The following is a 24669-nucleotide window of genomic DNA, read 5'->3' on the forward strand; positions in this document are numbered from 1 at the left end:
GTTAAATTAACCATATTTGGGTATTTTGACTCTTGGAGCAATGTTAGGTAGTAGATAGTAATTATGTTTTCCTACAATTTGAGGGGTGAATTTATTACAGTTTACATTCTGAACTATTAGCATAAATAATCTGAAGATTAATCATTAATGAAAATGGTGTTGTTGCAGTTCCAGTTTGAACCATAGTGTTTAGGAAAAATAGACACAGCTTTGAAAGACAGAAACATTATGGACCAAAACAAAGGTACAATTTTTTAAGAAACTGGTTTAAATAGAAAATCAGTTACTTGCTGACTTTACAGGGAACATCCATAAGGTTATCTAATCAGATTTTCTGTAAAATATCAAAGTGAGATAATGAATGAACTCCAACCCAACCTTGCTGTGGATATCTTTTAGTTATATTGCTGAATTCTCAGTGACGGGGTGGGCTTTCATGTGCTAGTTATCCTGATATTGCAGAGTAATTCCATTTCACTGCAATCTAATGTGGTTTGTCTATTCTTGGAAATGGGAAACTGCAGTGGGGGACAGTTTTGATCACACTTAACTCAATATGGGTACAATTGCATTTGGACAATCATCTTGAGAGACTAACACAGTGGAATTGACCCTTACAAGGAGAGAGTGAATTGTCAAGGTTGGACACTGTGATTGATGCGCTACTACTAGGCTTGCCACAAGTAACATTGTTAAAAGATCATTCTTGTAGCTTGTTTTTAATTTTCCTTAGACCTGTCTGAATACATTTGCTGAATTGCACATGTTCGTTATCTAAATGATCAGTGGGAGTGCCTCTCACACACATACACACACGCCAACACAGCATTCCTTGCTGTAATTGGCTACGGTGCAGTGTTGATCTTTAAACTCAAGTCATCTTGGAATCCTCTGTCTAAACAACTAGAGAGGCATGAAAAGCCTGTTCCCCTCAGCCCTGCAATCAATGGCATCTGCTTCGTGGCCCCTCTGGATTTAATGGGAGAAGGGATCCAAATTACACAGCAAAGGGCCACATCAGCATCTTATGGGCTGTAGGCTTTGTAGCAGATATCCTCAGCTTACAGTAAATGGCAGTATAGTCCTGCACCTCCCTACTGGGGCTGCATTTTATTTACCTTCATACACTATAGAATCACTGACAAAGAAACGTGTTTCCCTCCATAATAACTGTTACAGTATCTCTTGTTTTTTCACATCTCTCTTCCTCAACCTCACGGCTTTTTTCAGCAGGGCAGGTCAAGTGCATGCTGCCAGCTGCAGCCACTCTTTCCCTCTAAGATGTTTTCTTATTACAGTGTCTTTTATTTGATGGTTTGATGCTACAGCCTTTCATCTCAGAGAGACACACACACACTCCGATCTATGTTTCTGTGTCTACAACAGATGTTCTTAAGCATGTGCCATTGACCCTAAAGACTCAATAGTTTTCTTGTTCGGCCCAAGATACTGCAGTTCCTAATTTTATAGATTTAACCACCATAAACCAGGCACTGGACTGTGACCTCTGTTTGTAAGAGTGAACACCTGCATACTCTCTGGACTTGGTTACCCAAAAGGATATTCTTTTTTTAAAACTTAAGGTCTAGTGGCTGTAGCCTAGCTGCAGGCTATTGAATTTAAGCTTACTATTGTAATACTGAGCCAGTAGTCTGTTAAAAGGCTATATTTTTATATAGCGGATTAACTTAATCCCTAAGATATAGCCCCAATGACCTAGCCTTATAGCTGCTCTGCTCTTAGGAATATCTACAGTGCAGGCTGCAGTGTTAATGGACACATTTCTTTGCACTGGCTATAATTGTCAGTTTGCAATTCTGAGCTGTCACACCAGTCCCAAACCCTGGCAGACAGCTTTGACTTAGCTGATGCTGTGATGGAATTAGAAATCTATTGCTATAATAGTGAACCGCAGCAGCGAAGGCAGCTTGTCCGCCCTCTCCTTCCCCAGGGCGATCCCTTCGCCCTGTCTCAGGTAGGCAGGAAGTGCAATTCAGCAGTTGCTTCTGTCATCCACTCTGATAGACAGAAGGCAAGTGTAGCATATTTTTGCCAAACGTTGTCATATGCAATCCAAATGAGTGTCGCTTGGCTCCATGGTTGTGTGAGACGACCTAAGATGATGCTTCCTGGTGAGCTGCTGTGCTACTGTTTGTGTGTTTTTGAACTATCGGGTTGTTATTGAACTGTTTAATTTTACTCGCTGCTGTATCGATGAATATTTAATGAACTCTCAAGTTGTTTGGCTGAGTCAAAACGAGGAGTCAGGGAACTCTTCTCACCTATCTGTCTCGGTAGGCCACTTAAGACAGTCTTTTTCCTTTTAATCAAGATAGCAGAGGCTCTGCAGTAGGGCTGGGTGTTATGGAGTAAAACAAATATTATTATAAACTTTTAGTCATTTTGAAAGACTGTACATCACAGCATCTTTTTATGCATAACAAAATAACACGTGAAGTCATATTGTTGTCACACACTGGTCTACTGATAATGGAACGTGAGAGTTTAATCTGTCCCCAGGCAATATGAATATGCAAAGCTGTATGAAAATTGGCCTGATTATCTTAATTAATTATGTTTGTGGCACATGTGTGCAATATTCTATCCCATAAGCAGTGACCGCATGCATTAGGTGGATGAAGGTCAGCAGCAAAGTGCTAACTCATGTGGATTGAGGATAGGACTGGGTAGTAGTGGCCCTGGATCATTAACTTTAGTGCTGAAGAGAATTGGCTTTCAGTGTAGGCATTGCCACCCCCAAGACTCCACTCCCCTCCCATTAGTGTGTCCTGTCTTCTCACTCCCTTTCAGTCCTGCCCTCTCCCACCCTGCAAACCCCCCCTCGCTCTGTTGTCTCTCTTTCACTCTCCAAATATTAACAGGGTCATTTGAATGTCCTACATTGCTGGGAAGTTGTGATGATGTCAGCTGCTCTGCGCTGATCTCTGAATGGCTTTTTTTTTTTTTTGCTTAAAGCTGACATGAAATTGATGCCAGTTGAGGTTTTATTTTAATTACTGGCCCCGACAGTTTCATTTATTATCTAGACTGAATCCAGTTAAGTTCTCAGCTGCATACCACAAACAGTAAAACTATTCTGATAAGCAGACAGGAAAGGAAAAGTCTTGGTTTTTGCTTTGTTCTCCAGGGTGGTCTTTCACCACAGATCTATGGCCGGTGATAGGGGCAATGTCTGCTTACGGCTTTTTGTACTGTAGATTACTGACAAGGATGACTCACGGCTAATTCGCTCTATTGATGGGGATCTTTCATTTACATCCGTATGGAACAAACCAGTTGAGTCAGGTCCTCTGAGTCACACCGCTACCCCCCTCCCCCTTTCCACCATCACCTCATCACCGCAAAAACCTCCTGTGGTTGTGTATGTTGCTAAGGAGATTTTCAGAGGAAACATGTCACCTGTCCGCTCACTCAGTGAGCTTCATTTGAAGAAGAAAAGGGGAATAAAGCCACTTATCTTAAGGCTGTTGAGCTTTTGCTTGGTGCAACCCACAGTTCAAAAGCAACTCAAATACTTTTGTTTCCACACCATGGCTGCAGCTGCTCTGCAAGCTTGCCCCTCAAGCCCTTTGTGCTCGTGACCCTGCTGACCTGATGTTCCCACCATGGCCCCTGTAGGCACAGCCGTTCATGGCAGCGTGCTGAGAATAGAAAAACGTGGCAGTCAAACCTGGATGTTTAGGAGACAAACAATACTATTTAAACAATTACACACTTTCCAGGTTATTCCAGTTCTTAGGCTGAAGCACTACAGAAGTCACTGTGAAGATATTACATTGTGCCAAAAGCTGGGGCTGAAACAAAAAGGTCCGATGAGTTCAAGTTGTGCCATGCCCCAGGACACCTATGCTATGTCATATTAGTTTTATTATGGCCTTATCAATACTTTCACTCTCCTTTTGTGTGATCAGATTACAGATGGGAGCATATTCCAGCACGGCCATGAAAGCCTCTTTAGCGTACATCTGTATATGATTACACAGAGACACTGTTTTTCACTGTCATGTTCACATTTGTATTGATTTTAGAGTCTTACTTACACAGAATATGGTATTTCACTCCCAGCTGTGTATTTTTAAATTTACTGTCAAGGCTTTAATTTGACATAGACCTCTTTTCTTTTATTCAGTTAGACTCCCAATGCCTATAACTATAAAGTTACAGAATATCCTGTTTAAGTATACATATTATATGAGCATTTCTTTCAAATCTCTGTCAGCAATACAGAAGCTGTCATAGTTATAGAGCTGAATGTGAAGGAATACCAGCTTTCAGGAAGCTTGCTGTTAGACAGCTCAATTTTCTGCTCAGTGACGATGTGTTGTTTTTTTTTTTTTCTGAAGTAGCTGAAGGCTTTCACATTCCACTTCAGTGACATCTTCATTGAGATAGTCCATTTCTTTTTAGATAGTCCTAAACCAGTCTCAATCATCTGTCAGTCACACACTGACATCCAAATCCAGAGTCTCCAGAGTCCTCAGTGGGTCTATCCCTTGAGACTTCTTGGCAGGAGTATTTAGTGTATGTGTGTGTGTGTGTGTGTGTGTTGGGATAGAGGGATCTCTCACAGTGGTGACAGCACTAGTTTGCAGTTGGATGGCGTGAGGTGAAATGGAATTCTGGGAGCTGGCCTCTGATTTCTCTGTTGACACAGAGGAATGAGGGCTGGGAAACAAATCCTGCTATCTGTAGCCCCCTTGAGACGCGCAGCCCTTCATGTTAATCTGATGACAATTTGACATGTTGGTCTGATGTTTTAATAAGCATCCACTTCTACGTAAAAGTCAGGACAGAAATGTTAGTACTAGATGGGACCGTACCACTCTGGCTTCAACTACAAATTAAGTTCAATTGTAAATGTGCCGTCATGTCTGAACAAAGTCATACAGAACTTTAACATGAAGTGTGCCATTACTTGTACAAATGTTATATAACTAATGTTTGCAAAGTGCGAGTGAAGTACACTTCTCACTCCGTACACACACACACACTCCTCTATCTTGTATTGTTATTCAACTTCTCTGTCTAATCTGCTCTGCTTTCTGCCCCCCTCTCTCTCCCCCGCTGTCCCCAGATGTTCCTGACAGTATACCTCAGTAACAATGACCAGCATTTTACTGAGGTTCCCGTTACCCCGGAGACGCTGTGCCGGGATGTGGTGGAGTTGTGCAAGGAGCCGGGGGAGTCTGACTGCCACCTGTCAGAGATGTGGCGTGGATCTGGTGAGTGACGGTGCCAGCTCACCCAGTGTTATCCTTATCCTTCAGCACACAATGAAGAGCATGAGATTTACAGTCACATGCTGTTTCGGTTGTGGGATAGGGACAGGGACAGGAGTCAGCATTCAGATAGTTGTTTGCCTTCTTCCTTTTAATTAGAGGGAAATTGCTTTTCTGAAGTAGCCCATATATGGAGATTAGCTGTATGGTCAACTGCTTGGTGATTTCTTTTTGAAGGGCTTATCTCTTCTGGGGCTGCAATACAAATGAAGCAGAGCCCATAATCCCTGTAACAAACACAAGCACCCAAACATCTCCCACATCTCTCGGGTGGGAGGATGGGGGGGTTGAGATTTTATGCCTTCCCCTTTTTTCCCCATCTCTGAGAGTCAGGAGGTATTCAGAATCAAAACTCAAGGAGCCAGGCTTCGTAGCTGTTTCCATGGTGACGCTGCCGTAAGAGTGAAGAAAGTGCCAATTATTGTGTTTGAGTACTTCCACAAGTAGTCTGAAAAGATTGTCTCATTTTGCAGCCATTTTTCTCTGCAGGCCACTACTGACTCTCCTTGAAAACACAGCGATGACATTTAGCATCAAATTTAGATGTAAAGCTATTAATAACCGGGATATTACAGGTCGTACTGATTTGTTTTGCAGTCATGCCATTATAATAGATCACTTTCATTGACCTCTGCTTGACTGTAATGTGTCAGTCCATTTGTGTAATGAAATGGTCTTAAGCAGGTTGAAGAAAATGTCTGAGGAATGGATGATGAGCCCTTTGGCTCAGTACCAACCAGAATAATTGACAACACATCACAGTTGTTTTCCCGGAGGTCATTACTCAGAAAGATCAACTAGATGCAGATGGCGGTAAAATGAATCTCATTGCAGTGTAGGCCAGCAGTGTCAGGCTAATAGTTGGACGGGATCTTGCAAAGCAAACTTCACATGCAAACTTGACCTACATTAGTATTTTCATGTGTTTTAACCTTGGCAAATTAAGTATAATTAGATATTTAATATTGAGTTTATGGGTGTGTTTTTAATCTCACCCCTGAGCACTGACATCTTTATGTATTCTGTCTGCAGAGCGAGCTGTAGGTGATGGGGAGAGGATGCTGGATGTGCTCCAACGGTGGGGACAACACAGGGCAGAGGTGCGCTTCTTTCTGCGTCACAATCGAGCCCCTAGCAGGGAGTCTGGTAAGTGTCCATCTCCAACACACAGCTCAACTGTGCATACAGACAGTGAAGCAGAAGCAAGGGTTTCTATGGTCACTTCTCTCACATGAGTCATAGTTTGGGTGAGGGCAGTCCCCAGAGAAAAGACATTTGACACCAACGTAGTAAAATCCTGACATGCCAGCAGCCTCTAAACGTACACACATCCATTCTGGTGTTAAGGATTTATGAAAGTAAATTTATATTAACAGCTTGTTTGAGGCTTAGAATGAACCAGACCACCTCTCCTCTCACACTACAGAGGTTTGGAAGTGGTGCTCTGGCGACCGCCTTTATCCAGGAAAGGTTTTATATTAGCAGGCCTCAAATCCTTGAGCAAGCCTTATTTAACCGTACTGTTGGAGGCCAGGGTGTCCCAGTCACATCGTCATAAGCCTGTTACTTTTCAGTTTTCTTAGGAACACAGAAAACTCTAGTATTTTGGTCGTGCGCTATCCTCTCAGCCCCCAGTTGCATAACTAAGCCCTTTTACCCCTCACAGCTTGAGTCTGGCCCACGGATTAGATGGCTGTTTTCCCTTCCTGTTATCTTAGCTCTGCTCAGTGTTTGCAACACAGCTCTGAATTACCTTTTTCTGTTGCCATATTTTTTTAAGGATGGGTACATTTGGTCTCCTGTTTCTGTGGCGTTTATATTATTTATGGGAATTCTGCTGTATTCAGTGCCACCTGTAGTATGCAGGCCGTTAAATGCTCATACTTCCTGATGCTGTGCAGGCTGCCTGACCCGTTCAGAGGACAACATTCATTTACTGCTGAATAGAGCTAGCTAAGTAATCTCACATTTAATGTCACTTATTGAGCCTTAGCACGATGTTATGTTCACACCAACACTTAACTGGTGCATGTATTTAACATGTATACTGTATGTCAAGGGTCATCTAAAACCATTATGCAAGCTAAAAGGCTTTGGTCCTAGTCCGAGGCTTTAAAGATGGGATCTGGATTGCTAGACGACCCCCCCCCCCCACCCCTTTAGCTGTCAAATGCCAGTAGCATGGTTGGATATAAGTGCATTCATGTACACAGAAAAGCACATACACACACACACAGTTGTGGGACCCACCGCCAGACGGTTATGTATTAGGTTAAATCCTGAGATTACTGCAAGTCACAAAGAGCACTGATCCCAGTTGTTTCCCAGAGGAGCTAAGATCATTCAGCACTAGCCAGTCTATTTTGCCGGGCTGTCTACTGATCTACACCCTCCTCTGCAGCAAGTCCAGACAAAGCCGTACAGTGTGTACCCTTGTTTGTCAGAGACAGTGACGGGCAAAAAGGCAAGGGGAAAGTTCCTGTCATTTTTCACAGTTGTCTGCAAAGGCCAGTAGTTAGCTCGGTTTGCTGTGTTTTTTGGTTTGGACTAAATTTAGGTAGCCGCTTTGAGGTCTTCAGTAGAATATGATGTCTGATGAATTATTTTATTGTATCGGTTACTCAGGTGGGTCAAGAGGCTCAGAGCCGAAGAGGAATGGAGTGAAGGGTCCCCCAGACAGAAGAATGGAGAATGGGGTGAGTTTGGATGTCTTCTTTATACACAATTTGAAATATGTTCAGCAGGATGCTTTCTTTTTGAAGAAAAAAAGTAAGATATAGCCTCATGAAATATTTTACCTGAGCCAGTGAAGCACTGGCAACACCTTATTCATACTTTTGCACTCTCAGTTATTTAATTTTTGAATTCAAGAGGAAAAACAATAGCCCTGAACTTCCTTTATAAGGGCTTTCCACTTCACCTCATTAAAACAACATCAGGATTACAGTCATAGCTTCCTTGGCTCATTTTAGGCAGAGGATGTTTTGATGCATCATCACCAAGTTTCCATTTTGTTCTTTAATTCCCGTCATGTGGGTCATAGATTTTTTTGTTTACAAAAATTCTGTGACCTGGTTTGTTGTTTTTTTATACTGAACAACAAGCCTACTTGATGATTTGCAAAGGGGTATGATTACTTTATTCAGTTCAGAAACGCCCTGCAGTCAGTGTATGAATGCAAGTAAAAAAATAATCAGTGCATCATGACGTGGACATGACTGTTCATATAATTTATAATTTAAGAATATCATTTGAAAATTAATGTAATACAAATCCTGAAATCACAAAAAGGCCTTTGTTGGTCCTCATATGAGAGTTTAAATAGGAATGTAAAGGGATTGCTCCACTACTCTCCCCACGTGTTTGTCTGTTGTTGCTTTTGCTTTTCTGACTTCAAGGCTACACTCATTGTCTTGTTTTCAACCTTGAATGATAGAGCAGTGATAGAGCTTATTACACAAGATTGACTGTGTTGTCTTTTGTCCTTTGTCCCTCTAATTGTCCCTGCACAGGTGGCGACACCCCGGATGGACATGACCCTGGCTGAACTACAAGAGATGGCTGCCAGACAGCAGCAACAAATAGAAGCTCAACAACAGCTCCTTGCTTCCAAGGTGCATAAAGACGAGAGTGCAAGATGAAAGGGGAGATGGGGACTGGTAGAGAGATGGGTGGATACAGGGGGTGAGGAGGTTTAAGTGGCGGAGATGAAAGTAAAAGCCAGAGGAGGAGAGAAAAATAATAGAGCAGGATTAAATAGGGGACATTGGGAGAAAGTGAGAAGATAGCACACAAAACAAAGGCACTAAAACAAGTCTAGTGCACTTATAGAAGTAAAGATGCTGAGATAGGGTGCACGTGTTGTGATAGACAGGTTAGATGAGTTGTGGATGGCTGCAGGTGTAGTGTTTATAATTTGAGAAGCCTGAGACAGCTGCCTGCCCTGGATTCTCACTGTGTAGGACTCCTCTGGTGTTTGAAGATCTCTTTTTTTTTCTTGCTTGTTTCTCATTTTGCTCTGGATTTATTGGAGACGGTGAGAAAGACATTTGACAGAAAACAGACGTGATATAATTAAATACCTGGCTGACCTTTTGTTTTTTTCTCCTTTGCCTTTTTTGGTTCTTGCTGAGGCACCTTAAAATGTTTTTGCTCTGCTGATCCACACATATGTACTGTATTAGGAAAACTTAAGCATTCTGATCTATATTATAGCAAGCCAAGGAATGTAGCTTCAAGCAGGCATGTATGTTAACTTGCATACAAGTCATGTAAACAATCAGGTATGACTATCGGCACACATCACATGGTGCAGTTCCGCATAGAGCCTGTGCTGTGATCATCTGAGAACCTGTTTGGGAGAGCTCTGTCAGGTGTACAGCACACTGTCACAGTTCAATGGCTTTTTGTTTTGAACATTTGACACTGTTTAGCTCCACAGAATGTCTTAACCCTTATTTAACCAGGTATGTTGATATAAAATGGATTCCTAACAGCCTACAGGAGCAGTTACTGGGGGAATGGCATTCTTACAGCAGCCGTTTTACTGTCAGCTCCTAACCACAGTGTGTAGTTCAAGGCCTTCTCTGAAGACACTTGGACAGCAGCTGTTTAGTAAAACATCCTCGGCAATGGATTACTCGTAACGAAAGTTAACAGGGATGTGTCTGTTTAATTATGTTTCTGACCTTTGCCCCCTTTCTCCTCTCTTTTGTCTGTCCAGGAGCAGCGGCTGCGCTACTTGAAGCAGCAGGAGCAGCGACAGCAGCAGCAGGCCTCTGAGCAGGAGAAGCTGCAGCGCCTCCGAGAGAACATTGAGAACCAGGAAACTCGGCTCAAGAAGGTTCGGGCCCTCAAGGGCCAGGTGGAGCAGAAGCGCCTGAGCAATGGCAAACTGGGTAAGCTCTAAGACTTTGTTGAATGGTTGCCTCTCAGAATGTTGTACATGGAAGGTTTGATTTTGTTTTTTGACTCCTACCTTCATAATATTCTGTGTCTCTCACTTCCCCACCTCCATCATCTTCACCCACCTTCTCTGTACCTGTGGTTCCCTCTCTTCGCCTTCCTCTCCTTTTCATCCCTCTCCCTTTCCAGTGGAGGAGATAGAGCAGATGAACAACCTGTTCCAGCAGAAGCAGAGAGAACTAGTGATGGCTGCGTCCAAGGTGGAGGAGCTCAGCCGACAGCTGGACTTGCTCAAAAATGGCAAAATGGACAACTTCCATGACAACCAGAGCTCTGTGGCTGAACTAGACCGCCTTTACAAGGAGCTACAGGTGTGCAGAAATACAACTAAGTTAAATTCAACACTAAAACAAAATTAAGCTCTAAAGACTAGAGAGTATCTTTTTTAAATTACATTAAAGTAACTTCTTTTTGTCCTCATGTCTTGTCCCTTTTGCTTAGCTGAGGAACAAGCTCAACCAGGATCAGAACACTAAGTTGCAGCAGCAGAGAGAGGGCCTGAACAAGCGCAACCTGGAGGTGGCTGCCATGGACAAGCGCATCAGTGAGCTACGAGATCGGCTGTGGAAGAAAAAGGCAGCACTGCAGCAGAAGGAGAACTTGCCTGTAAGTATTGTCACAACACAGCAGCATTAACAAAAACATTCACATCATGTGTCATCTTTTATATCTCGTGAAAGGCATTAATGTGACTTGCTCACAATTTGTCAAGCCACTATTATTCATATCTTCAAATAAGTGATGGAAATGGTTTTGATCAGAGCTCCCCCTAGTGGCCGTATAATAAAGGCTGTTTGTATCTCTCTTTACCTCCGGAAGCCTCAGACGCCCTGGCATTCAGAGCTCACCCATGCCAATGTAAGGCACCTTAACCTCACTATCTTCTGTGTGGGCAAACCTAGTGACCCCCTCACTCAAAGGACTCAATTCCTTTTCGTCTTTTTCCATGCTTTGATCTCTTTTTCTGAGATAGCTGGTGGGGATTGATCATCGTTATGATCATGTCACAGAACTGCATCTGAGTTAACACTCCCACTTCTTCACTCAGCTGTGTTTTCAGTCCCATTTGGCAGAAACAACTCCTGAAGATGAGAGAGGAGTAATGAGTGCGGGCTGACATCTCAGACAGGCAGGAATGTCAGGGGAGATGCTATCTTTTCTGGCTGCACTCCTGACAGAAACAGGAAAAGGCAAATGACTTGTTTACTTAAGACAAACAACCATCTTACTTAAAAAACTTTTCCAAACACATTTTATAATAAAATACATGACAGGATTCAACACATACTAGAAATTAGCAGGCAGAATAATCCAGTCTTTGTACTCACTTGTATGGATGTTAAAGTTTTGGCTCCGAGTTTGCTGCCTGGTGTCGCCCTGCTCCTCCTCTGCTCCTCTCGCCCCTTTCCAGGAGTTGTTTTGAACACAGGTTGCCATGGGACTGTAAATAAGAGTCAACAGACTGTGAGGAAGAAAAATTAACATGCTCACTGCTTGAGGTTGACTGCTTGTGTAGGGATAGCAAAGATGAAAGGGACGCCAGAAAGAAAACATAATCATTCAGATTGGACGATGGATGATTTATGTTTTTACCCTCTCAGATAACATGAGTAATTTTATGCTGTTCTCTATGCAGTAATTTCTGTAATTATATATCCAATCAGGTCCACTTCCTTTCAGACATAATGAAGGTGTTTCATTGGCTTCCAACATTAACGTTCTTTCTTTCAATCAAATTAACATTCAGCTAATTAACCCCAGAGATTGTTTTTCATTATATAATGCTGATTTATAACTTTGTAATGCAAATCACAAAGCTGTTTGTATTCACTGCCATCAGATTCTTTTTTTTTTCTTGTGTTGTACATTCAAAAAATAGCCTTCTTAGTTTCCAGCATGCAGTGTTTACTTAGCAGATGCTGCGTACAAGATCTAAAGTGACCTATAAGTTAGAACATAAATAATAAATGTTATAATGGAGACTAACATATCCTTCTGAAGCTCTGCTGGAAGCCTTTTAAATAAAGTAGCAACTTGCACCCTAATCCAACTTTAAAGAAGCCAAACTTTTCTTTAGATGCCCCCCTGATAATAGAGTAGGCACAGAACAGAGAGAGGTGTGTGCATGAGTGTTTGTGTTTGCATGTGTGCACATGTGTGTGTGTGTTTTTAGAGATGAAGGCATGAATAGGCCCTAGTGAGGAGGTGATTTACCCACACCCTGCCTAGAATCATAATGAGTGGGCCTTTTTCACACTCGCACAAAGACACACTCCATCCAAGCTGCTCTCTCCTCCAACCAAACAGCGAGCGTCTGGCTGACATCACCCAAAAAGCACGTATAACCATACTAACTGGAGAGAGGCAGTCTAAGAGCCTACAGTCATCCTGCTCCGTCTTAGTGACATAGGTCAGGAAACACAGAAAAGGCTTATATTAGACTGGAAAAAGGGGATTGTTTGGTGTCTTGAACTGCTGTTGCATGTTTGTGCTTTTGTTTTTTTCAAGAATGGCTATCCTGGTAAAGAGAGGGCTTCAAAAGACACTCATCTTCAGGTAACTAAACTAGTGCTGGAGCTAAACATATGTGTTTCTTTTCTTTCCGATCTTTTAAGTTTGACTTGGCACATCAGATTCCATTCGTCTTTTTTTTTTTTTTTTTGCCTTGAAACCCTTGATGAGCAAAGTGAGCCGTGTTCATCTTATTTTAGAGGGACAGCTGCTCATAATGACAGCAGCTGTAGGATGAGTTTTCGTCCAAGGGTTGAGCTGTATTTTGAAAGATGTTTCATGTACTTAGTTTAGGTTTAAAGTGAAAGTTAATCAGTCTGTGTATTGGCTTTAAAAAGCATTAACTTCTTCTTTGAGGTGATGTATTTATGACAATGTTACTGTCTTTTAACTTCAAGATTTCTCTAATTAAGCCTGAAATTAAGCTACAGGATTTAAGAGGCAGTACTGTCAGTGTGGATTTTACATCCTGTCCAAGGGGGAGAGCCCACATGTTTCCTGACTGCTTTAAAATTACTGCATGATGTTCAGTTGGAACATGGTTTTTAAAAAGCTTATAAAATGAGAGGACATGAATATTTAATAAATCTGGGTAAGTTAAAGCTTCATAAATCAGCAACTGTAATGCATATGTTTTCTTGTAGCACTGAGGTTTTTCAGTAGTAGCTAAACAGTTGGATTGCGAATAATCAGTGCCATAAAATACTAGTGGAAGTGGTTTAAAGTAGCTCAGAGGATGGTGATTTTGGTTAATCATTCCAACAGTTTGGCCCTTAGTAAAATATCTCAATTACTGTTTGGTGGATTGCCAATTTGTTGCATTTATAGACAGTCATGGTCCTCAGAGAAACATGACCCATCATCAATCCCTACCAGCAGGTCTAAATTCCCACTTCTGTCAGACTTCACTTCATGACTGTTCACCGTAAAAGCTCACACGTGTCTTTGTTATGCCCGTTCCGCTAGCACCGCCCGCAGGTTAGAAAAGTAAAGAAGACTGCATTACAAATCTTTGAACATTTCAGCTGACCACAATAAATCCTTTTGAGTTGAGTAAAATTGTGACCCGCTCTGGTGCCACCTTCAGGCCAAAGTTAGAATTTTTTGCCTCAAGACAATGAAGCTGTTTCACCATTTTCATCCATCACACAATTTTGTTTTTGTCATGCAATGAACATCAAGCTTTAGAGGACTGCTATAGACTTTTAATGTTGTTGATTAGTGCGTTAATATTAACCATGATTTCAGCATGCTTTCCATGATCTCAACTGTTTTTTGTATCATTAACAAAACATACAAATTTTCGGTTACCATTTTGTCATCTATATGTGTGTTCTTTCTCTACCCTAATACAAGATATTGTGGATTACTCTCACTGACTTATGCTGCTCCTCTTATTTTTTCTCTCCTCCCCTTACACTGAACAGGTGCCCTCAGATGGCCAAGCTGGACAGCAGTCGGGTCCGTCTCGTGTGGCGGCGGTTGGCCCGTACATCCAGTCGTCCACCATGCCCAGGGGCCCAGTGAGGCACGACCTGCTTGTAAAACCAGCATACCCGGACGGCACTGCCACTCTTCCAGCCCACGACCCACAGAGCAAGGCCAGCACAGGTGAGCAGCCAGAGACAACACACTGTCTGCAGCCTTTCACCTCTCAACTCAAGCCTTTTCCTGTCTGACCATGACTCAGTTCTCTGACACTGGAAGCGGACCTGCGCTTCTGTGTTTTTACATGTAATTTATTCAGCTACATCTGGCCATTGCTGAGTCTGCAACAGCTCACTCAGCAGCAGAGTCCAAAATAAAGCTTAAATTGTCAGACCACAAATATGTAAGGAAACCAATAGCAGAGAGTCCTCAACTACAGTTCCCTGTGTTTCTTTGTGAATGTCATCATGGAATTGGGTGTGTTTTTCTTTAACTGAAATGTGACAAGACTGTTCCGAATCCAGCAGGAGCAGAGGAGTCTGGGACACCTGCTGGTTGCGATGTCACTCTGAGCTCAGAAGGTAGCTAGTTGGATGGTGTGGTGTGACAGAGTGTTGCTGAGCCTGAACTTTGAACTCTTGCTTTCACTCTCATTACATTTTCTTAAGAACTTTTGACATGTTTTGCAGTGGGTGAACCAGTTTTTCATGCCACGGTGTGTGTCTCTTTGTGCCCATCTTCTGTTTTTCTTTTAAAATCAAGCAGAGAACAGAGTAAGCTGTTGTCGCACCAGCACCCTCTCCCAGCGGACTGCAGTAACATGTGCGCTGTGTAATGGAGGGGAACAAAGTCTGGCCGAACCAATGATGGACCAGAGCAACATAGCCCATTTAAAGATGTTCTTTGTGCCATCCTCTTTCTCAGTAATTCTTTCTCACGTGCTTCATCTCTAGACTCGCTCTCGTAGCCCTAAAGCAGTCCCCCAGTGGATAGTGGGCCAGCAGTGCGCTTTACGTTATTAAAAATGAATGATCCGACACCAAAATTAGTCATTACAAAACAACAGCAGAAGGGAAACCCCCCTCCCTCATTCCCTCTCTCACCTCCTCATCAACCATGTTTTCCCTATTCAAGCAGTTCCACATACAGGAAGTAAAAGTAACAGGTTTTTCCCAGGCTGTCATGATGCTGCACGCAATTATTTCTGCATGCTGAGTTGATTTGCAGTATGGGAAGAAGAGAGATAGGGATGGGCGGGGATGCAGAGGAATCTGCTCTTAGTGTACACCCATTCCTAGTTCTTCTCTAGCAGAGACGTTGTGCATAGCATCAGCCAGGCTCCTGGGGGTTGTGCTGGACTCTGTGTGGCCCCTCAGGGGGGCCCCTGCTTGGGCCCAGCCAACAGCATGTCTTGAGCAAGGGGAGATCTGGAGCTCTAAGGCTACTTTGTTTTTCTTGTCTTTCGAATGCATCTTCCTCAGAAGCCATGTTCTTGCTTAAGCCTCTGAAAGAGCTGCGGGCTAAGAGAAAAGGTACACACTTGTGTTTGTGTGTGTGTGCTTTTCAGCGGCTTTGTTTCATTGTGTTTATGTTTCATGAGAGTCATTCTCACTGAAAAAGATATTTTCATAATTTCCTGGCTGGATCTTTTGGTCCTGTTTGCTTGTTTTGCTGCTGTTTGTTAAAGCGTGTTTGTTGAGCTTTCTCCTCAGTTATTTTTCTGCCGCTCTAAATGGGTCAGTTGGAACAAACACATAACCTTCAGTTGAACTGACATTCTGTGTGGATTCTGACCAACCCAATCAGGTCTCGCTCGCAAAATGTGTGTGTGTTTGTTTGTTAGTGTATTTGTACAACACCTCTTGAGAGGCAGCATTTAATTACACTCTGCAGGCACTGCGATGGAAATCATCATGTTTTTGCCATCTTTGATGTGATGCAAATCTTGCTCGTTGCAAGAGCCCTCATGCTTTTGTGGCTCATCTGACTGTGGATGTCTGCGGACATGCATGGCCACTGGCTGGTTCTTAGTCAGTCAACCAAAACAACAAATGATGAGTAATGAAGAAGGCAAAATGCTATAAAATTCCCATCACTTTTCAAAAATCCATGATTGTTTGCTCTGTGCGACTCTGCATAACACACAGCTCTGGGAACGTTTATCTGGATAAATAATGGCTGAAGCGAGTTTCCTTGTGCACTGGTGCTTTATTTTATCATCCATGTCTGTGTTAAATCTTAACATTAACACACTGTTTTATTATATTTCCTTATTCTCTCCTTGCTCTCCTGCGGGTCCCACAGGCCATCAGCCATCCAAGCTGGCAGACTGGGGCTCTTCAGGTCCAGAATCCAACACCAATGGTCATGGTCCAGCTTCAACACTGCCACGAATGACCTCTCACTCCAACTCTAACACAGAACAAGGTAAGAGGCATACACACATGCAAACTACATGCACATACAGCCATTCCACAGAATCGGCATTGCAGTCTCTTCTTGTAACTGTGGAAACAGTAACGCAGCAGGACAAAAGCTTTCAAAGGGGCTTTTGTTCTGTTTTCTTTATAAACACACTGTCTGAACATGAGACAAAACTGATTTCCACCTCTACGTGTGGTTTGTGAATAGATGACACGGAACTGAAGAGGGACAGGAAGGTGCGTCCATTTTCCATGTTCGAGCCAACTGAGGTTCCCGCCACCTCCCTCCGCAAAAACCAGAGCAGCGATGACCTGGTCAGGGACGCTCAGGTGAGAGGGAATGGAAACACTGTACTCACATCCAAAAAGGAAATTAATTTGGTTATTACCAGCAGGATTACACCCTGGTGTTAAATTTTCTATCTGTCTCTCCTCTTATTTCCCCAGTCTGCTCCCAAAGCTCCAGTCAAGGTGCCTCCTCCTGTTCCCACCAAACCAAAAGGCCCTGGTGTCGTGCCCTACGGCAAACAAGGTCTCAACACAGGCACCTTCCCTAAAACCAAGCCCCACAGCCAGCAGCCCCAGGCTGCCCAGGGCCGCGGCCCTCTCCCGCCCTCACAGAGCCAGACACTCCCCTTACCCTCCAAGCAGGACACTCCACCTGCAGCCACAGTACGGCCGTTCACCCCAGAGCTGCCTTCCTCCAAAGACGCCAGCCTGAGTAAGCCCCAGACCTTAGCGGCCAGCTCCATTTACTCCATGTACACGCAGCAGCCTGGTGTGCAGGGCGCTCTCAACAGGTCTCAGAACCGCACCAATGGATTTGTCAGTGGTAAGAATATCCAATTGTAACTTTTTCAAATGTAGTGCATGAACAGTGTTAATGAATGGGGTCATTCTCATTTGGGTTCCTTGGTAATTGATTGAATAGGTGTAGTCTGTTTGGTCACGAACACATTATGTGTCCTTGTCCCTTGTCTTTATACTTACTGTAACACACAAAGTCAACAAGTATATGTACACGTCAATCTCCAGATTTACATGTCAGCCTCTGAAGTAAGTATCCTTTTAAGTGAGATGGAAATTAAATCTGAATACTAATGCTGGAGTAAAAAAAAAAAAGGTACAGCTAAAACAACGTGAGGGTCAAGATGTAAACAGGGTAAAGAAAAGTAGTATCTTGTGTCACTTAAGATATATTCACTGGTAAACATGCCCTACTGCTGTTGTCTTCAGCATACTCAACAAGAAAATATTCACACGCCACTGACCAGAGAAGCAGCGAGAGAGGTTGAGCCATCTGTTATATCTTCCCTTTACAAACGCAATATCAGGCAACCATACCTGCTGCTTCTGACTGGAACTGTGGAAATTAAATGGAACAAATTTTGTCTTCCTTTCTGCGTCTGTTCCGAGAATTTTCATGTAATTCACACTAGCTCTGTGACGTAAATACAGTACTATTTTGCTAAGACATTTAAGGGAAACAGGAAAAAACAGGTAATTAAATGAGAGACCCCCCTCCTGACAGAGATTCAGTAGATGCTGTAGATGGAAAAGACAAAGTAGAGCGTCTAAATGGGCATAGAAGAAGTTCAATATGAGTGTAATAGGTCCAGTATAATTAAGTAATCCATTATACAGTAATTAATATTGACCTGGTGTTTCATTTATTAAACAAATCGTGTATTAAATGTCATCGTGCAGCAGGTATAGAAACTGATACAACCCGGTTAAAAAAACACAAGCAGCATTTTGTAGTCTTGTTTTTATTTGATCTATCTTAACAGTGTTTATCTCTGCATCTCTTGCTTGTTGCTGACTTGATCAAAGTCTCACAGGCTGGTTATGTCAGGTGGCAGGGTTTAAATACAGTATTACAAGATTAATTAACATGATGATTTTTATTTTGTTATCATGAATGTAAAAGGGCTAATGTGGCTCCATCCTGTAGTCTAACAGCAGTGGTAACACTTGTTTTCTGTCTTCACTCGCAGTGTACGGTAAACCAGTGATCCCCAGTGGAGGCTCCCTACATCCAGACAATCCTTACGTCGACCGCCGCTCCCCTGCCCTAGAATATGAGGTTGACCACAATGGAGCCAACAACGTGGGTCCCAGCCAATCCGAGGGCCCCCAACCAGAAACAGAGCGCATCCCCCGGCCCCTCAGCCCCACCAAGCTGCTTCCCTTCATTTCCAACCCCTACAGGCATCAGAGTGATGGTGACCTGGAGGCCCTGAGGAAGAAGCTCTACAATGCCCCAAGGCCGCTGAAGAAACGCAGCTCCATCACCGAACCAGAGGGTCCCGCAGGGCCCAACATTCAGAAACTCCTCTACCAGAAGACCACACTGGCAGCTATGGAGACTGTGACTACACCAACCACTCCTACTTATGCTGGTGAAGCAGAGGCCGCGGAGGGATCTGTGGGACAGCATGTTCCCAGCTCTCTGAGTGGTGCAGAGAACCACCCATCAGAGACAGGACAGACTCTAGAGGGAGGGCAGCTCCCATCTCAAATCCCAGGTGCTAATGTTCCCGCTCCAGCCCCTGCTGAACACACCAAACCACCTTTAGCTATCCCAGAGAGTGAGGACATTATCCCCCCTCCGCCCCCATCCCACCCAGCCCCAAGGCCAGATGACGCTCTTTTCCCACCACCACCCCCTGCTGGCTTGGAGGACGCAATGTCCAACCTGCCCCCTCCGCCTCCAGAAGGCTTCCTGGAAGAGTTCCCGCCCTACCCACCACCCCCATACCCCAGTGGAGCAGAGCAGGACAGCTTGGGCGAGGACACCTTTAACATGAAGGCACCTGAGGTCACCGGCCAGGTCACTCTGCCACCGGTATGAATTACCACCTCAAACTGCTGAATCACAATTATCATGTGGCTCCCAGCTGTCTTGTTTGTGTGACTGCAGTCCTGAGTCTTCAGTATAGATTAACATCATGTGCTTTATCCTATTACATGTTGGTTTGTTAGTACCAGGGGGCAGGTCGTGATTTACAGTTTGTGCACATTCTACTTTTTAACGACGTGCTGGTTAACAAGCGCTGACCTGGCCTGATGTTACGTAATTAGATAATCCATATCAAGTACTGCTTTTGTTTCTGGATAAAATGGGTCTAATTCTGCTTACACTAAGCGGATACCCACCCCACTTTGCCTCATTCTGTGTTGAAAATAAACACCAGTTTATGTGCTTGTTGTTAAGCTCTCAGTGAAACTCTTTAAGTGGATTTAGTGGTGGTGTGGCAGGTTTTACCCCAAAAGGAAAAAAACCAATGAGAAATCAGCATTATGACCCATTTTACTCCTTTTGTCACCTCCATTTAAGACCCATTTGGTTGCATAATCATGGTTTTAGAGAAACTATTTTGTTTGTAGATAAACTGGATTAGCAATGCACTTAGAGCTGGAAAACAAGTCCCTCCTCTGCTCTCAGACCAGATTGAACACAACAGAGTGGATGCTTCCCACCTCAGTAGCACAGACTTCAGGACATAACTTTGCAGACTCACGTCTCAGATTCAACATTTCTCTTCTCTGTGTTGTGATGATTGTTTAGGATCATTTTACACAGTTATGATTGTGTCTTTAGGGAAAGAGGACCAACTTGCGCAAGCCCAACTCTGAACGCATCGATCACAGCATGAGAGTGAAGTTCAACCCACTGGCTCTGCTGCTGGACTCTTCTCTGGAGGGAGAGTTTGACCTGGTCCAGAGAATCATCTATGAAGTAAGACATTTTCACCACAAGAAACATTTGCTATGGATTATAACATGGTTTTAATGTTGCGTTTTCAGCTGTATTAGCATTAATATTAAAGTAGAGATTATAGTTTACTGTTTGCTGGGGCTAAAACTCCCCTCACCCCTTGTAAATTCTCACAGGTGGAGGATCCCAGTCAGCCCAACGATGAAGGCATCACTGCTCTACACAATGCTGTCTGCGCTGGGCATACAGAGATTGTCAAGTTCCTTGTTCAGTTTGGTGTCAACGTCAATGCTGCTGACAGTGATGGCTGGTAAGTTCAAGTTCACTGCTGACATGGTAGATGAGTTTATCATCCCCCTGCTGTCCAGTGAAAACTATATGTCTTTAAATGTGTTGATTGTAAATGTTGGTGATAAACTTAGAGAATGAAGTGTTTCTTTATGTGTTAAGGAAATTCTCCTACTAAGCTAATTGAACTCTTTAAAAGGTCAGTTGGAAAATGCATCGTCACAAAGCTGAAAACAGCTGTTTTTCTGACCCCATGAAAAGTTAACTTTTAGAGATATGTGGTTCTCACAGGACAGCAATGCTACAAACACATAATGATCTTTTAGAATATGATGCATTGCTGTAGATTAAACCATGTGACAGTATATAAAATTGATGCAACCTTAAACATCTACAGCAGTAAAATGCAACATACATATGAATACAGCAGTAATACTTATCCAATAACATAACATATAATAGTAAAACATTGACAGGGATAATTTTACTGCACTGTGATTACTTTTAGTTTTAATACTTTTAGTATGTTTTGCTTAAAATACTTAAATACTTTTGCTTCAGTAAGGTTTTGAATGCAGGACTTTTACTAGTTATGGAGTGTATTTATTGTGGTATTAGTACTGTTACTACAGGGATACAAAAAGGATCTGAACACTTCTTCCGCCACTGCCCTTTTCCTCTGTTCTGACCTCCTTTTCCTTTCCCACCCACCCTCTAAACACAGGACACCTCTTCACTGTGCTGCATCCTGCAACAATGTGCAAGTGTGCAAGTTCTTGGTGGAGTCCGGTGCAGCGGTGTTTGCTATGACTTACAGCGACATGCAAACAGCTGCTGATAAATGTGAAGAGATGGAGGAGGGTTATACCCAGTGCTCTCAGTTCCTCTACGGTCAGTGGAAGCTATTTTTTTTTTGTTGTTGTTTTCCTATATGTTATGCATGCTTTGTTCCTTTTACTGTTTCTGTTTCTCTCTGAAACTCACCACACTTGAATCTTTTTGTGCTCATTAGTTCTCTGTGTGATCTTTAAATCCGTCTCCTCCCAGGTGTGCAAGAGAAGATGGGCATCATGAACAGGGGCGTGGTCTATGGTCTGTGGGACTACAGCGCTGAGAACCCTGATGAACTGATGTTCCGCGAGGGAGACTGCATGACCATCGTGCGCAGAGAAGACGAGGATGAGATCGAATGGTGGTGGGCTCGCATGGGCGAAACTGAGGGTTACATCCCCCGCAACCTTCTAGGGGTGAGTCATGAGTCACTGGCACTGTAATCAGGGTTCCTGCACATCCTTTAAAACTCTTGAAAGGTATTGCATTCATCAATGTAAAAATAAAGTTTTTATTGCTGTTAAAATGTCTTAAATCAATCTCAAAAGAGTTTAAAAGTTTTTTAAACTGGGCACGGTGGGAATCATAACAGTGGAATCCCACATGCCGAGTAAGAAACAAAATCAAAAGTATGCTCTAACTTTGTCTCTGCCACATGACAAAGAAGTCATGTAATATGTTACAATGAACATTTGGGCAAAAAGTTTCCGTAATCTGACATAGCTAATGTCAGTGATGTCACTTTAATTATGAGTGGCATGAAAGAGTCCTAAAATGTCTTAAATGTGTGTGTTCTAATGAAAAGTGTATTTTATGTTGAAGCATTTTATGTACAAGTGTGCATTGTTGACACGTCGTCGTCTTGTCTTTAACAGCTCTACCCCAGAATAAAGCCAAGACAGAGAACCCTGGCTTAACACACAAAGATGCCTGCACATTCCAGTCTGCCAGAACTCTCCAAAACACACACACACACACACTCATATACACACAGGCTTTAACAGACTGGGGAAGAGAAGGACACTGCTGAAATGAAGAAACAAGGACAGACCAAACAATATGAAGGATCAACTATGAACTCTTTTTCGCACTTTTTTTTCTGTATCTAAAACAGAGGGATTCTCCCTCGCTTATTTTTCCAGGCCGCACTGTGTGTACTGTGTACTTAAGACACTATTGGCATTGTTTTCCTTTATTCCACTGTTTTTGTAATTAGTGTCTGAAACTATTTCTAAACTGACAGATACACTCAAACATTGGGATGTAAATGGAACAAGCAGTATTTTCTATTGCTAGACAGTAATTTTTACACTTTTGAATAGTCTTTTAAAAACATGTTTTTCTGGGCTACTGGTTGTTTTCTAACACACTTGGGGCTCTGCATTGCATGAGGTGGATGAGTGGATGATGATGATGATGCGTTTGAGATGCTCTGTCACCATGACAATCTTTGGGGGGGCTTGTTTCTCGTCATCTGTTGAGTGACTGCGCCTCTGAATACCTGTACTGGAGGTGTGGCACTTCAGTTGTGACCGCCACTGTTCTGCATAAACAAATGCTTGGTGGTAAAAGCTTTTTTATTGATCTATTGCTGTTCATTCTGTGGTCTATGATACCCCGAGAGCCAGTCTGTTTCCTGCATTGGCACATGGTTGAGATGCCATAGATACTGTGTATACACATATTTCTGTCACAGAAAATAGTGAAAAGTTACTGTAGGAATGATATCATTATGAAAATTGACTTTCAGACTCTGGCACTTTGACCAGGAAGATGTCATGCAAGTATGAATTTAATATTTCATCACAACCACGTCCTGACCATACAGCAGTGTAAGAAGGCAAGTGCAGTACCAGAAATCTTGACTTTTTGTAATAATCAGAAAGTGATGGTGACACACTAGTGTATAGTCAAAAAAAAAAAAAAAAAAAAAAGGAACTCAGTTCACAGTGAGTTACCAAAACCCATCACATATCTCTGTCACTGCAGATGTATTTATTTTTGTTACTTTTTTCTTTAGCCCTTTTGTCGGAACTATAACCACAGATGTACTGTAGTATTTCAGACATTTACAATAAAAATACTTTGTACTAAGCCTATATTGTCTTCTTGCTCGATCATGAATGCAGACTTTTATACATTTTTCCTATACTGTGATAAAGGTGAATAGAAATGTGTGGGTCTGTTTTTACACAATCTTTGCTGCCCCCTGCTGGAGATAAGTTGGTACTTTCAACTACCACAGCATGAAGACAAATATGGAGGACAGTGAGGTGTGGAAGCAGGTTATAAAATACATGAATCTTGTTGTAAAAGTGATACAGTACAGAAAATTTGATTCAGGCGGTCATAAAAAAAGACCCTAAGTATATTTTGGGCGATCCTTGTAAATTGATATCTTGCAGTATTAGATCACAGCTAAAAAAAAAGGAGGCTAATTTTCTCAACCGATCCCTTCACAACAGGGAAGTAACAAGCAGAGGAAAAGGATGTTGAACAGCACACAGCACAAATTAAGCCCGACAAAGACAGAGAGCACACAGATTTAACGAACCAGTATTTGAGTAACAGCCCAGATTAAATTAACTTAATAAATGAGCCTGTAAGTTGGTGGTGTGTTTGCAGTGTTGAATGAATGCATGATGTTGTCTGGCTAAAGCAAACTGCTACTGATATTGTAGCTTCTTCTGAAAATATTTCACTCCACAGAGAAGACGAAAGACAGCATTTAGCAGCTAGTAATGGTAACCCGTCCTTAAGTCTCCCACAGCTGGTTTAACTGCCCCTCTGAAACAACGGTTCAGGGCACAGTAAGATCAAACTGTTTTCCAAAGTCTGAAACTTCAAGAGAAAAGAGGAAGGGATGAAGTGAGCAAGTCCCTTTGTGTTTGGACCCCACTAATCACTGTTTGCAGCTATATTTAACATAATTATTGTTCAGTTTATCAGTGTTATTTAATTTATTGCACCAGTAGCGTGATATAGTATTTTTGATATCAGATAACACCCTGAAAATCTTGTTAGATTAGACATTTTAACATCTGTCCATACATTACACAGTGTGTAAAAGTCCTGAAACTGTGAAATAAACCTTTTTATTTTTACTGTGGACTCATCAAGACTAAATATAGTGAGCCTTGACTTTTTTTTCTAAGTTATATTTCCACATTAGTAGGCCTGTGTGTGTCATTTGCCCAGTGTT

General features: G+C 42.6%; 1 protein-coding gene across 6 annotated transcripts in view; it reads left to right on the forward strand.

Moving 5' to 3' along the window:
- Positions 1 to 23561, forward strand: part of tp53bp2a (tumor protein p53 binding protein, 2a) — a 31432-nt gene extending 7871 nt beyond the window's left edge. Inside the window, exons 3-23 of one of the 6 annotated variants that reach the window (XM_078176259.1) lie at positions 5096 to 5243; positions 6333 to 6446; positions 7926 to 7996; positions 8813 to 8914; positions 10024 to 10198; positions 10395 to 10576; positions 10707 to 10871; positions 11085 to 11123; positions 12774 to 12821; positions 14204 to 14387; positions 14729 to 14785; positions 15686 to 15736; positions 16509 to 16631; positions 16836 to 16957; positions 17075 to 17459; positions 18625 to 19475; positions 20232 to 20369; positions 20525 to 20658; positions 21361 to 21527; positions 21684 to 21883; positions 22343 to 23561. In XM_078176259.1, the coding sequence (XP_078032385.1) occupies positions 5096 to 5243; positions 6333 to 6446; positions 7926 to 7996; positions 8813 to 8914; positions 10024 to 10198; positions 10395 to 10576; positions 10707 to 10871; positions 11085 to 11123; positions 12774 to 12821; positions 14204 to 14387; positions 14729 to 14785; positions 15686 to 15736; positions 16509 to 16631; positions 16836 to 16957; positions 17075 to 17459; positions 18625 to 19475; positions 20232 to 20369; positions 20525 to 20658; positions 21361 to 21527; positions 21684 to 21883; positions 22343 to 22384 (3498 nt within the window). In that variant the 3' untranslated portion in view covers positions 22385 to 23561. The remainder of the gene's footprint in view (positions 1 to 5095; positions 5244 to 6332; positions 6447 to 7925; positions 7997 to 8812; positions 8915 to 10023; positions 10199 to 10394; positions 10577 to 10706; positions 10872 to 11084; positions 11124 to 12773; positions 12822 to 14203; positions 14388 to 14728; positions 14786 to 15685; positions 15737 to 16508; positions 16632 to 16835; positions 16958 to 17074; positions 17460 to 18624; positions 19476 to 20231; positions 20370 to 20524; positions 20659 to 21360; positions 21528 to 21683; positions 21884 to 22342) is intronic. The other 5 variants (XM_033613060.2, XM_078176260.1, XM_033613062.2 and 2 more) reach the window with 5 other exon arrangements.
- The last annotated feature ends 1108 nt before the right edge of the window (positions 23562 to 24669 follow it).

This window comes from Epinephelus lanceolatus, chromosome 17, assembly GCF_041903045.1.
Source record: "Epinephelus lanceolatus isolate andai-2023 chromosome 17, ASM4190304v1, whole genome shotgun sequence".
Taxonomy (NCBI): Eukaryota; Metazoa; Chordata; class Actinopteri; order Perciformes; family Serranidae; genus Epinephelus; species Epinephelus lanceolatus.